The 14,246-nt window shown below is 41.2% G+C and overlaps 1 protein-coding gene across 2 annotated transcripts; it reads right to left on the bottom strand.

The window, feature by feature from the left end:
* Positions 1 to 7,981: 7,981 nt before the first annotated feature.
* Positions 7,982 to 10,244, bottom strand: LOC147884015 (O-fucosyltransferase family protein). Of its 2 annotated transcripts, XM_087398545.1 has the most exons (3): positions 8,653 to 10,244; positions 8,438 to 8,560; positions 7,982 to 8,070 (listed from the first exon to the last, which is right to left on the bottom strand). In XM_087398545.1, exon 1 carries the CDS (start codon positions 10,111 to 10,113, stop codon positions 8,779 to 8,781), a length of 1,335 nt encoding a protein of 444 aa, XP_087254671.1. In that variant the 5' UTR covers positions 10,114 to 10,244; the 3' UTR covers positions 7,982 to 8,070; positions 8,438 to 8,560; positions 8,653 to 8,778. The 2 variants fall into 2 exon arrangements, with proteins under 2 accessions (XP_087254671.1, XP_087254670.1); XM_087398544.1 differs by having other exon boundaries at positions 7,982 to 8,560.
* Between the last annotated feature and the right edge of the window lie 4,002 nt (positions 10,245 to 14,246).

Genomic DNA, 14,246 nt, shown 5'->3' with positions numbered 1-14,246 from the left:
TTATAATACTATTATAAGAAAAGGGGCATACAATATTACTTTATAGCTTAGTGGTAAGGCTCACGCGTGGGAAAAAGAAGGTTTTGGGTTGAAATATTTTCTTGAACATTTGGGGAAGCCCCCCTTGGACATAGTCTATGCATAAAATAAATTGAATCACATGATTGTTTTAGATGAGAACGCCCTCAAGTTTTCAATTCCAAGAAAGAGTAGGTTGAATTTCAATTTTGTGCTTTGAGATTCGTTGTTCTTATGTTTCTGTTGTTTCTTATGGTTCATGATGTGAACAATTCTATGTGCCTCCCATATCATGGCCGCGGGATGGACACGCAACGAGTGGAATGTTTGTGGAAGTCAATTGTCAATCCTGCGTGCGTCAGTCCAAGTGATGTGAGTGCAATATTTTTTTGCTTGGATGGTGGTCGTGGGCGGCTAGCCGCATGCAGACAAGCTGATAAAATTCGGAACTATGTCAACCCTGGAGAACTCCTTGCATGGAGGAAGTCGACCTTTTCGGGCGCTGCAATCCTCGCTCTTCCCCATCAGCAAATCGTGCCTAGCCAGACCTATTGCCCTCAATCCAAAGCAGAAGATTAAGTACAAGATGATCAGCAAACAAATTCTTGACGTAAGGTTGTTTCGACTCGCCCTACCTAGCAAGGACCATATACTACGTCTACTTGTGGGGAAGCACATATTTCTATTGGCAACGGTCGAAGGGAAGCCGTACATGTGATCTTACACACCCGTGAGCTCAGATGACAATGTAGGGTACTTTGAATTGCTGATCAAGGTCTACTTCAAAGGTGAGCACCCCAATTTCCCTGCAGGAGCGATGACGTCTCAATATCTAGACTCTCTAGCTATGGGGGGAACTTTGGAATTGAAAGGGCCACTGGGGAAAATCGAACACACACGAAGAGTCCAGTTTACAGTGCCAGGATACATGAAGAAATGTGCTATGCTAGAAAGAGAGACAGGTATAACTCCCATACATCGATTGATAAGGGCAATTTTGAAGCATCTTGAAGACACAACAAAGATCTGTCTTGTTTTTGAAAAAAGGAGGGAGGAGGATATAATGCTACACTACGAGCTAGACAAATGGGCAGAGCAACACTCCAACTTCAAGGTATGGTATGTGGTTTCGGGGGAGGGTCTTGGAGGTACAACACAGGGCATATCACAGAGGAGCTAGCATTTGCCTGTTGGGTCCTCAGAGATCGTAGCTTTTATGTGTGGACCTCCTCCTATGATCCAATTTTCTTGACTTCCTAATCTCAAGAAGATGGGCTATGACAAAAGCATGCGCTATCAGTTTTGAAGTCCTCATTCCAATCAGCCTTTTCTTGGAAAGAAGATCAACTATGACAACATCTTGTATTGCTATCAATTTTACTTCTTCACTTCATTCCTAGCCTCATCTTAGAAAAGACTCGTATGTGTGGACCTCCTCCTATGATCCAATTTGCTTGACTTCCTAATCTCGAGAAGATGGGCTATGACAAAAGCCTGTGCTATCAGTTTGAAGTTCTCATTAGAAGATCAACTATGACAACATCTTGTATTGCTATCAGTTTTACTTCTTCACTTCATTGCAAGCCTCATCTTGGAAAAGACTCGAGCCATCCATATGGCGTCAAGACAAGATACGGTGTGGCTTCTGTCAATACGTGGACGTTGCCTCACTACCTGTACTACGGTGCTGACCCATGGCAAAGCCATAGGATTTGATTATATTGTAAGATAATTCTCACGAAATAATGGGACTTGTCAAAACAAAGAGCACACTATTGAAACAAGATCTTGCTGCTTGACACCAAACTGTTTAGCAAGCATTCACAATTGGATCATGTAATGTTGAAAAAAATCGTGCTACAATATGCAAAGTGCTATTTGCTAAATTCAAAGTGCTATGTGCCAAATGCAAAGTGCTATTTACCAAATTCAAAGTGCTATGTGCTAAATGCAAGTTGATATGAACCCAAGGAAGAGCACGTTCCTTGGTCTTACAATTTTTGGAGAGGAATTGTGCCAACTCTCTCCCCACACAAATTGTGGTTATGTGCTAATTGCAAAGTACTATGTGCCAAATGCGAAGTGCTATGTGCGAAATTCAAATTACTATGTGCTAAATTCAAATTGCTTTATGCTAAATGCAAGTTGAAATGAACCCAAGGAAGGGCATGTTCTTTGGTCTTATAATTTTTGGAGAGGAAGTGTGCCAACTCTCTCCCCACGCAAATGTGTTCTTATGTGCTAAATACAAAGTATTTGCGGAATGCAAAGTGCTATTAACCAAATTCAAATTGCTATGTACTAAATAAAAACAAGACATGTGGTCATATGCTAAATGCAAATTGAAATCTAATTATATAATACAATCACAACTTATCACATCTCTAATAGCTAAAGTAAATTTTACTTTCTTTGAATCACAATCTTTGTAAACTGTCTTCAACTTTATTTTGCAACTTTCCTCCCACACAAATGTGCGGTTATGCGCTAAATGCCAAGTAATATGTAAGGAATGTAAAAATTTTGTGTGCCAAATTTACATTGCTATGAACTAAATTCAAATCTCTTTGTGATCAATGGAAATTGACATGAACCCAAGGAAGGCCATGTTGGAGAGGAAGTCTATCAACTCTCCCTCCACGTAAATGTGTTGTTATGTGCAGAATGCAACATTTTATGTGCTGAATGCAAAGTGCTATGTGCCAAAATTGAATGCTATGTGCTAAATTCAATTTTATGAAAACAAGACTTGTGGTTATATGCTAAAGTTACGAACTTCAAGCGAAACATATTCTTTGTCAATACAACTACCTGCCCGGATCTAGTTTTTTTTTTTTAAAATAAAAGGAGAGTCCCTACGTCACCTAGTTGCTAGGATACTAACCTAGACTCCTATTACACTTAGGACATTGAGTTAGTAGAATCTAACCTAACCACCACTCTAACTAACCCTAGTTCAATTAACCCCACCTAACTAACCCCAAGTAACTAGACCTAACTACCTAACTGAAACCTAATTAAGTAAACCTAACCTAATTCAAGTACCTAAATCCCACCTAAGTAACCAGACCTACTAACCGAAGTCAACTAACCTTAGATCTAATCAACTAAGGCTTGGAAAACAGGGCAAAAAGTGGCATCATGGTGGGCAGCGGCGACGAAAAGCAACCGGGCAACAACGGACCTAATAGAGGTCGCGGGCATTAGAAAAGGGGGAGGGGCATCGAAATTTGGCTTGCTACTGCAAGCTTGCAACCAAAGCGGTGGCAAGACGAGATGAGTTTCCAACTAGAAATGATGAGCGGCCAACCAATGGCTACCTACGAGCAACGAACGCGCTACCTGTTCTCAATGGGCAACGAACGGGGCTACCTACTGACAGCGAACGACTGACGACCTACGGCCTACATACCCAAAGTTCTACGTTCGTGGCTAGACGATGCAACTCTATAGCTGATGTTGATTGCAAACACTCTATTGTTCAAATGTTAGCATAGCAATTGTTAGAATCCGAGATGTAGAGTGAAGGGGTAAAGTAAAGGTGCCCGAGAGTGTTGCTCTCATACCAATGTAGAAAAGGGATAGGGAGAGATTTCGAGAAAGGGGATAGAGGAGCAGAAGGGAGAGAGAGAGATAGGGGAAAAGGGAGAAGAGAAGGGACAGGAGTGAGAGGATGAGATGAGAGAGAGAGAGAGAGAGACAGACAGACAAAGAGACAGAGAGAGTAGGGAAGAGAGAATGAGTAGGAAAGAGAGGGAGAATGAGTGAGCATAGGTAGCAGGTAGCAAGGAGGAGGGAGAGTAGATAGAATTAGATGTCACATCAAAAATTGTACAATGAGTGGTGAATGGAGACTTATATAGTCCCTCCACATGTTCCATCTAAAATCCCTCTAAAGGGCCTCTAAATTAGACCATTTTCCCCCTTCACTACACTAATCAAAAATTTTGTGTGTGTGTGTGTGAATATGTGCGTGTGTGTGTGTGTGTCTATGTTTGTGTGTGTGTGAGAGAGAGAGAGAGAGGGAGAGAGAGAGAGAGTCCTGGAGGCCAAATTGACCCTCATGGCAATCTACATTATAGAGACCTAATCCCCATCAAACACGGAGAAAATGTCACGATAAAATGTGAGTATTGGCAAGTTAGCATCATCTCAATTGTCTAATAAACCATAATTGCTACTCCGATGCAACTCAAAATCAAGCCTTGGCCATGTGACATGCATCTAGATGCACATCACAGCTTCTAGATCCCACAAGATTGATCTGGACAACTAATTGCATCGAATGGCTCTCAATTGAGCCTTGGTCGTGTGGACACATCTAAACCTAAATCACAATGACTAGGTCATGGGACTCCACGGTATTGCCAAGAATACTTCGTAGTGCTACAAATGGCTCTGTTGTACACATCTGGCTCTGTTGTACAGATCTAAACCTTGTCAATTATTGACCTCGTTAGAATTCCACTAACATCACACATATGACTCATGAGTGAGATGAACACATCAAATAACCCAAATTTGAGCAAGTGTCAAATAGTGCCTGTGTATGTAAGATACATTTACTAATCAAATTTAATTATTTTGTGTGTGTGTGTGTGTGTGTGTGTGTGTGAGACCCACCCCCAACCTAGAGAGTAAGACCAACCCCCAACCCAAAGGGTAAGACCACATGGTGGGGAGTAAGCCCACCATGTGAAACTTACTCCCCACCTACTGATAATAAGTGAATTTGTATGATAAGTATCAAAATAAAAAAATAATGTCAATAATAAATGCATAAACCGCTTCTGTGCAAAATAAATATAGAAGTTGATAAAAAATAAAGTGAATCACAACAACATGACTAGAGATTATCCATGCCAAAGAATTATCTAATGGGGGGGTGTGGGGGTGGAGATGGGAGAGAGGGTGTTGGAGGATGGAAGGGGTGGTGGAGATGGAAGGGGGGGAGGTGGAGATGGAGGGGGGTGGGGAGGTGGAGATGGGAGGGGGAGAGAGAAGGGGGGGGGGGGAAGAATGGAGGAAGGGGGTGGTGGAGATGGAAGGGGGTGGTGGAGATGGAGGGGGGGAGGTGGAGATGGAGGAGGGGGTGGGGAGGGGGTGGTGGTGGAGGGGGAGATGGACGAAGGGAGGGTGGTGATGGTGGTGGAGGGAGAGATGGAGGAGGGGGGGGAGGGGGGGGGAAGGGAGGTTGGAAGTGGAGGGGATGGTAGTGGAGAGGGGAATGGCGAAGGGGGAGTGGGAAAAAGAAAAAAGAAAAAACTTAACGGACGGATATGACACTACCCCGACCAAAGGCTAGTTGGACAATCAAAGTGTGCCTTTAGATTAAAAAGTCCCATCAATAATTGAGCCATACAATTAGTTCCATCACTTAGATAAAAAGTTAAAAAAGAAAACATATAAGAAAAAAATGTTTGAGACATCTAAGTTGAAAAATACAACTAGAGTTTGTAAAAATTTGAATCAAATTAAGAATGTTTAATAATATTGAGTTTCGCAAACATAATATTGAAAAAAGATATCGAATCCTCAGGCAGTCCAAGTTTACCTGCCACTATCCAAACAAACTAGGTGTTAGATCATAGTTACGTTTGGGTAGATAAGTAATGCCTGTTTTTTCGGCTTGTTATCGCTTTATCTAGGAATATAGACAACCATATGGATTCTTAGATAATTTTAAAAAAACAATTTAACCACAAGTGAAGTTTAAGTCACAAGTGGAGTAAGGAGTGAATGAGTACATGGGTTAAGAAGGGATTAGAGGAGGTATGGGACGATTAGTGGACATGGTATGTAGGGTGATTTAAAAATAATAATTTAGCCATAAGTGAAGTTTAAGTCACACAAGTGAAGTAAAGAGTAAATGAGTGCATGGGTTAAGAAGGGATTAGAGGAGGTATGGGACAATTAGTGGACATGGTATATAAGGTGATTAAAAAGAAAGTGTAAAAAAAAGATTTCAAAGAGGTACATAAAAGAATAATTCATAGTTAGGCAAGTATTCATGTGTATATGTGTGTGTGTAAAGAAATAAGTGTCTGTATGTGACACATTTACTAATCAAATTTATTTTTGTGTGTGTGTATGAGAGAGAGAGAGAGAGAGAGAGAGAGAGAGAGAGAGAGAGAAATGAATTTGGATCATGAAGGTAGAGGATGTTTGAAGAACCTAACATGGGTAATGCCAAACCCTGAGAAAGAACCAATGAACATGCTACATAGCACCCAACTGAACATGTTCGAGACACTTATATTTGAGCATATATATACGTATGGAGAGATATAGAGATAGAGAGAGAGAGAGAGAGAGAGAGAGAGAGAGAGAGAGACACACACACACACCTTTGTAAGACTTAAATATATCCAATCGTACAAATTTAGATTTTCTGTTGTTCTAAAGTTCAAAATTCTACAAAGAAAATAAAAGAGAAAACTAAAAGGAAAGAAAAAAGATAAGAAATTTTTGTTTGAAAAACAAGAGGTTAGACATACTTCGCAAGCAAAGCAATACTTATATCATCATTAGTCCCAAGCATAAGCGGCTATACTGGGTTCCTAAAGACCCAAAACTTCTCTATCTTAACCTCCAAAAATCCTATGCTTCATAATCCACATGAGTCTGTGCTACAACTTTACCCACTCCAAACTCTTGCCACCCCATCTACCATTTCTCCCCACCATCTCTAACCATTGACAATCAACATCTCCTAACCCTTGGCACACCTCTCTTAATGCCTTTATTTTGATATGCAGCTTTGAGTTGACACTTTGCCTTTTAGCATTTGCAAGACCCAAAAAACTCAAACTAAGCACATCTATTAGATTCTATGCTATATCATATGGGAGAACTAAAATGTTGTAGAGGAGGTGGCAAGCTCTCATTTATACCCACAAAGAGTCTAATGTGTGCACTATCCAACCATATAGGTAAAACAACAAAAAGTAGGATAAGTTGTCCTACTTGACATTTGTGGGATATAACACAAGAGAGCACATGGAGCACATGTGCTCAAAAGCACTAGCTCTGAAGTTCTTGGTTATTGCATGTGGCACATTGAAATGAGCCAACAAAGGAAGGAGGCATGAGAGGACGAGGGGAGGGTTGAGTGAAGGCAAAGGAGGGGAGAGGGGAAGAGAAGTGAAGGTGAAGAGAGAGAGAGAGAGAGAGAGAGAGAGAGAGAGAGAGAGAGAGAGCTAAAATAAGTGAGCTTACCCCTCCCTTATGTGCCATGATAAGGGGAGGTCGAGATTGCTCCTAAATCATTACCTTTGGCAATTGCAATAGTAATTGTAATGGATGTGTAAGTCAAATGTTAATGAATTGAGATAAGATGTTTCTGAAATGGAGGCTAAGAGATGTCACAACATGGATTTGGACTATCTATCAAGGGAAAAAGATACCATGATTGCCCATGTGAGTGGCTCATTGAGTTGGGTTGGAGTTGAATATTAAAGGGACCACCTCTTTCTCTATAGCCACCTTTCTCATGTACTGTAATTCCCTTGCTACATTATGTCTCATTCCCAATGTCTAAGATCTCATCCCCCTTTTCTTTTCTCATTAGCCTCCTTTTCTTGTAAAGCTCTCTAAATGAGTCCTCTCCCTGCTTTCTCCTTTTCCCTCCATTGTGATGCCCCATAGTCTATGCCCTATGAGTTAGTAACTAATAAGGCATCTTACCATCACAATGTAATCGGTGGGAATAGGTCACATCATGAATTTTAAAGAAATTTATATATACCTTTGTAAGACTAGAATATGTCCAATCATACAAGTTTAGATTTTTTGTTGTTCTTAAGTCCAAAAATCCACTCAAAAAATAAAAGAGAAAACGAAAGAGAAGACAAAAGAGAACAAAAACTTTTTTGAAAAACAAAAGGAAGCGACCCTTATGTCATCATCAGTGCAGCATAAGCAATTGTACTTACAAAGGCAAGCTAAGAATATATTTGTTGGGATCTAATAAAGAGATGTTGGGAACACCAATGAAGGTCCGAATTTCGTTGGAGAGCCACATGCCATTTTATCAAGTGTAACTCCATTTTGCTGCATTTGTTCAAAGAGCAGAAATAGCAATGAAAGCCACACTTTTGAAGAACCACAATAGCAACCATCCTTGTGGATTTGGAACATGCATTTGATTGGAGAATGAAGACTTATTTTCAGAAAGGAGTGATGCAAAGGAACTGCTTAAAGCTACACGAAGCACATGAACAACTCTACCTCCCAAAACTTGCCTAAGCATCCTAAAGGAGAGTTTGCACAGCATGAAAAAACGGCCCATCAACCACCAACGAGGAATAGCGTTTGAAACATGAGAAAGGATGTTGTGGATGGAACAATAGAAACTCAAGGGAAATACCCTCCAAAGAGGTTTGATACGATAAGGCTTAATTCATAAAGCATTGCTTACCATTGCTCCGCCTAAAGGATGTCCACTTTTGCAAAAAAGGACAGCATCCTTTAAATACCATGTCGCATCAAATAGTCAAGGATTTTCAGATAGTATCCAATAATCCGTATTCGGATTCTTGGTCTGCAAAAAGAACGAAATAACGTCAGAGTCTCTTCCACACTCCACCTGTTCGGAGAGTGTACTGAAAATCAGTAACATGGCAAGGCACTTACAGTAGAAGCTTTAATAGCAAGCACTACCCTAGTGCTCACTGAGCCTTGACCTCCTTTGATAGATTGCCCCCACTGCTAACCCATTTGAGGAGAAGGGCATGGCAGTCTTTTACTAGCATTCCTCTATCAAAGCACGCAGGAAATGTGATTTGTCCCATAGCTGATAGATTGTAACGACACGTCAGAAAGATTGGAGACCCATGGCTGTGGACCTCCATTGGTATCACGTAAGTTGTAAGCGAAAGAAGAGGAAACCATCCCACAGGGACCCGAAGACTGTCTCTCCACCATCTTCAGTGTCCTCTCCAAAACAACCAGACTCGAGAAGGTTGAGAAGCTGTTTCCCACAAAAATTTCAGATCTCAAACAGACTTCATAGTCAATGGCTGATTGAATAAGGTATGGATATTTTTTGTACAGATGCAAAACCCCTAATTTCTTCTTCTCAAACGGGATGAGACCATCTTCCCATCCATCCAAGAGAGAGTGATCTTCCAGAAGAACATCCGCCACTGCCAAATATATGAGAGCCGGCTTTTGCAAATTGGGAATGTGGCTCACTCGTTCGATGATCTCCTGCTTGCTGCTACAGATGTTCAATACTTCCCCTTTCCTGAACCTGGCCCTGTCTTCGGTTTTCTTGCAATGTATCATCCAGTCTTTTTCTATTCGCATATGCACAGAGACATAATGGGAACGATTGAATCCACCCACAAAATTGGGCTTACTGGATCCCGAGAGACTTGAATCCGATTGCCTGGCTAACGGTGAACCATGACCTGTGGAGAGATGAAAACTGGTCTGCCTCAACTTTGAAACAACCAGGTCGACCTCGGCAGACAGCTTGTCCACCAAAACCAAGCATTGAAAAACTCTGGCGTAGTCCCGCACCGGCCAGTGGTCGTGCCAGAGGAAAGGGTTCTTACCCTCGATTCTGAGCAGCAAATGCCGGTCTATCTCGGGGCTACGAAACTCCTGGAGCTGGTGGAGGTCACGCTCGGCAGTCCAGCGACGCCCAGAACCTTTGGAGACGTTGAAAGCGAGGGTGTCGGGGGGAAGCGCGGAGAGGGGGGAAATGGAGACGAACCCACGGCAGAGGGAGTTGAATTGAGGGAGAGAGAAGAGGCTATCGAAGGGAAGGGGGCTGGGGGGATCTTTGAAGGTGAGGGAAGAGGAGAGGGAGGGGAGGAGGAGGGAGCGGTTGAGGAAGCGAGCAGTGAGGGCAGAGCGGGCGAGGGCGATTTTCTGGTTGTTGAGGCCCCAAGAGATCTGAGGGACTTGGAGGAAGCGAGGGGGGAAGCTGGGGATTTGGGATTGGCTATGGCGATGGGAATGGGAATGGCGAGCAGAGGGGGAAGGAGAAAGGGGGAGGGTGAGAAAGAAGCAGGCGAGAAGGGAGAGGAGAAGAAGCCATAGCCATAGCCATAGCCAGCGCGGGGAAAAGCTCTTAAGCTTCTCCATGCACACTTCAACAACAACACTGCCCACCAACAAGTCCAAGTTCAGCACTTTTCACAAGAAGTAGCCAAAGCCTACTTTACAAGAACGTCACCTTGGCAATGGCAATGGCAATGGCAATGGCTTTGGCTTTGGCTTTGGCTTTGGCTAAGACCTTCGGAAAATGCATGAAGAAGGCCTTTCCCACCCCCGCAAGCCACTTGATTCCTAGGATATGCCCTCCTCGGGCGTTTCCCGTCAGTCGAGAGATGTAATGATAGCTGAGAGGTAATGCATATGGCAGAGAAATTATTGGGGTGTAGATGCGTATATAGTTTGCAAGCTGCTCTGAATTTCATTAGTCTCATATATATTTGAGCTATTCACAATTTCCATGAATGTTATGTACATTGGGGCTGTAAAATAGTTCTAGGAAAGGATGAACGCCGTTGCTTTGATTTCCATAAATGTCATGTACATTGAGGCTATAGGATAGGTGGTGGAAAGTATGTACTTTGATTCTCTGATTTTCTTAGCTCTCATGTACATTGGGGCTTATGGCCCAGGTCTTGGAAAGGATGTTGTTAAGGGCTCCATTTATGCAAAGCATATGAGTCTCATTTAGATCGTAAGCAATCAGGTTGTAGGACACATTTTCCAACATCTCCAGAGGGAAACTTTGGAACATAGAACATGATTTTTGTTGTGGCATGCTTTTAGTCCTTAATTGCAAACATATTAGATACACTCACGCTATTGACAATTCCATAAATGTCAGGTATAGCTTGAATTTATATCCTCAACTCTAGTTGTGATATGTTCTTTAAATATGTACCTTAATTTACAAGTTACAAATTTTTGTTTTTACTTTCACATGAACTTTCAAGCTATAGGACAGCAGTCCTTGGTTAGGGCATAGTCCATATGGCAAAAACATTAATGGGGAGCAAATAATTGACTGTGTATATGGTTCGCAAGCTTCTCCAACTTTCATTAGACTCATATATTGTTTTCTTGAATGTCATGTACATTGGGGCTGAATGTCATGGATCTCATTTAAATTCGAGCTATCAATTTTTCCATGAATGTCATGTACATTGAGCATAAGCAGTTTCCCTTGAAGGAAATCCATTTTGTAGATTAACACATAAGCCATTTTATCATTACAGACAACATAAGGAATTTTACACCATAAGCATGCAAGAAGATCTCTCAACCTATCCAATCACTGGAGAATATGTTATTGAAAGCATATATCAAAAGGATTCCATTCAGGCTACTTGTCATGAATCTCAAACATTCAAGGATTTTATAGTCATATACTTGTGGCTGAATGTCATGAATCTCATCTACATTCGGGGTGTTTTTATATGAATTCATGTTTATTGGGGCTGAATGTCGTGAATCTCATCTACAAAAACATAAGAATTTGTTTTCCTGTAAGGCAGGAAACATTTTATAACATACAGGGTGCATATGGGGGATAGATGGTGGCAGCATATAGGGGGAGGGGTAGGACTCCGACACTAGGGTGTGCATAGGAAATCCCGAAAGCATCATCACCTTTTGCCTTGTGCCTATAGAGGTTTCCTTTTTGTGCCCAATCACCATCACAACATGCGCATGGAGTGTTTGCATTGTAAACATGGTACGTGTGGCTTGATCGTGATGCACCATGAACTAGTGCAAACATCTTCCCAACATCGTCAAATTCCACATAAGAATCTGGCATCAATGAGGCCGGTCATACAACATTATCAATAATGTTCTCAACATTACAATTTGCAACAATGCCCTTTGACTTCAGCGAGTCTTTGTACTTGTATAATAGCCAATCCAAATGCCTACCATGTATTGTTTTTTTGCCATACAAAAGCCTTCCTTTCAAAAGGCCATGATATGGTATCTCAGTTTGCATGGGGCAATGCCGTGTGGCTTGCATCCAAAAAAATACAAAGAAATCCAATGAAGTGGAGTCAAAACACCAAAGCTTCCATCAACGAACAAAAGATCACAAATTGCTCACAAATCAAGGTGGTAAATCAAGGTGGAGTGCTCACAAGTCCATGGACTCCAATAGTCCTTGAAGTATTACAAGAAAATTCTCTCATTTGTGAATTTTGTGTTGAATTCATCATGGACTTGCTCCTTCAATGACTAAGTTTGGCCAAGATGGCCTTGAATGCTCCTGATGTCTCCAAAGGACTTGAACATGGCCACTTCCAAAGGTTCTTCCAATAAGAACTTCTAACATGCCATAAGATAGGTAAATCTTCACCCAAAACCCTCCCATATAAAGATAAGCATCAGAGCATATGCAAGATCTAAAAATGGAAATGAAAGATGATGGTTACAGCTTACTTGATAGCATTTATCTCAGCAATAGCATCGTTCACCATGAAAGCATTTGGCTACCATCTTTGATTGTGGTCCAAGATGCAATTGCAGAATGCTTTCAACCATACCTCAACCATAACCTTTTTCGATGAGGATGATCTCATCAACCCAATAGGGACACCATTACAGTGGGCATCAAAGACCATCAAAGTATATAGAGGAAACTATCAAAACTTAAAATATGTTTATAAGAATGTGATTATATTTTAGATCATGAGGAAATGAATAGGAGCATACCGTTGCAAATACACATATCTTGCATCCATGGCAACAAGACCATTATGACTATAGCTACTCAACATATTGAGTTGCCATGTATTCGGAAAACCAAGAATAAGTGGTGTGTTTGTTGTGTTGTCTTGATCTTGGTAATAGAATGTAGAACCTGCATTATGATGCACCCACATGCGCACACTAAGTGCATCATTTGCACCATATTTGTAGAGAGAGGACTCCATCTTCTTTGCTATGTTTAGGACATCACGGAGACTAAGTAAGTCATTTCTATTCATGTGGTCCTGGGGGTTTGCTTGAAACCATATTTGTAAAAATGGGATGTTTTGGTCCCAAATCTATGGAGGAGTAAATCCCCTAAATAACTGGTGGAACACCTAGTCTTTCATTTGTCAAGAAATCCATGGTGAATAGTTAAGATTGTCTTGGGGTTGGGCCCTTTGTAGTGCACACCATGTGTGATTTTGTTGTTCTTATGGAGATGTTGCATTTCAATATACATAATAGATGCAGCATCTAGAAAGTAATTAAAATCTAGGTACCACAAAATAGCACCTACATCCCAAGAAATGTTTGCCACTAGCAGCCCTAGGTTGACTACTCTTGCAAGTTTGAGGGTGGTTCACCATGTCTAGCACTTGTTGAGGAACACATCTCTTATTTTGGCGACCTTACCTACACCCATTCCTATGAAGAGATGGGGAGAAGTTATTATTATAGCAATGAAAAGTCAAAGAATGAAAAACACATAAGGAACCTTAAAATGCACTCTTACATTGTCTCTATCAAAACCAACTTGTCTCATACCCTTTTTGTAACATGGTCGTACTCTCCTTGCTAGAGTAAACCTTTAAACTTGGTAGGATCATCTTCTCATGTACTTTATCCTATCACAAAGTCACTAACTCTGTTGAACTGAATGAATGCCTTTTGTGTGATATTGTAGTTATCTGCATCTTGAACGAGAGGGAACCACTACAAGGAGGTGGAGTCAAAGCATCCTTCTAGTAGTATTTGTGCAATAGGATTTTGTCGAAGGGCATGTCATTAGCTGGCAAGGGCTTAATGATGTTTTAATAATCCATGAATATAATATTAAAGAATATACATGGTTTGATATCCCTCTATTAAAAGCATGTAGTGGGTCCAAATTAAAGCATAAGAAGGCATTTACTAGAGTTCAAGAGATGATCAATAGCATAGTTAGCAAAGCAAAAAGAACCTCTCCAAAATCTAGGATTGAGGATTGAAAGTGCTACCATATGTCTGCTCTCTTCACAGGATCGAAGATCAACCCCGTAATCCTGTTGAGCTCTGTTCTTAATGTTGGATAGGTGATTAGATTGCATGATGCAAGAGAGAGGGGGTGTACTCCTTCACTTGAATTGGAAGTAGACTAACAAGATGGATAAGACATCTAAAGCTGAGCCACCAAGATTCATCCATTTTGAAGGTTTTGATAGAATGAAATTTGAGTTCGTGACCCATGATCAGTTTCCTCTTTCACAAGTGAAAGCTTCTTCATC

Source organism: Dipteris shenzhenensis, chromosome 27, assembly GCF_047967505.1.
Source record: "Dipteris shenzhenensis isolate YYH24624 ecotype China chromosome 27, Dip_SZ_1.0, whole genome shotgun sequence".
Lineage (NCBI taxonomy): Eukaryota > Viridiplantae > Streptophyta > Polypodiopsida > Gleicheniales > Dipteridaceae > Dipteris > Dipteris shenzhenensis.
Note: the sequence above shows the minus strand (reverse complement) of the source record. Positions and strands in the feature narration are given on the sequence as shown.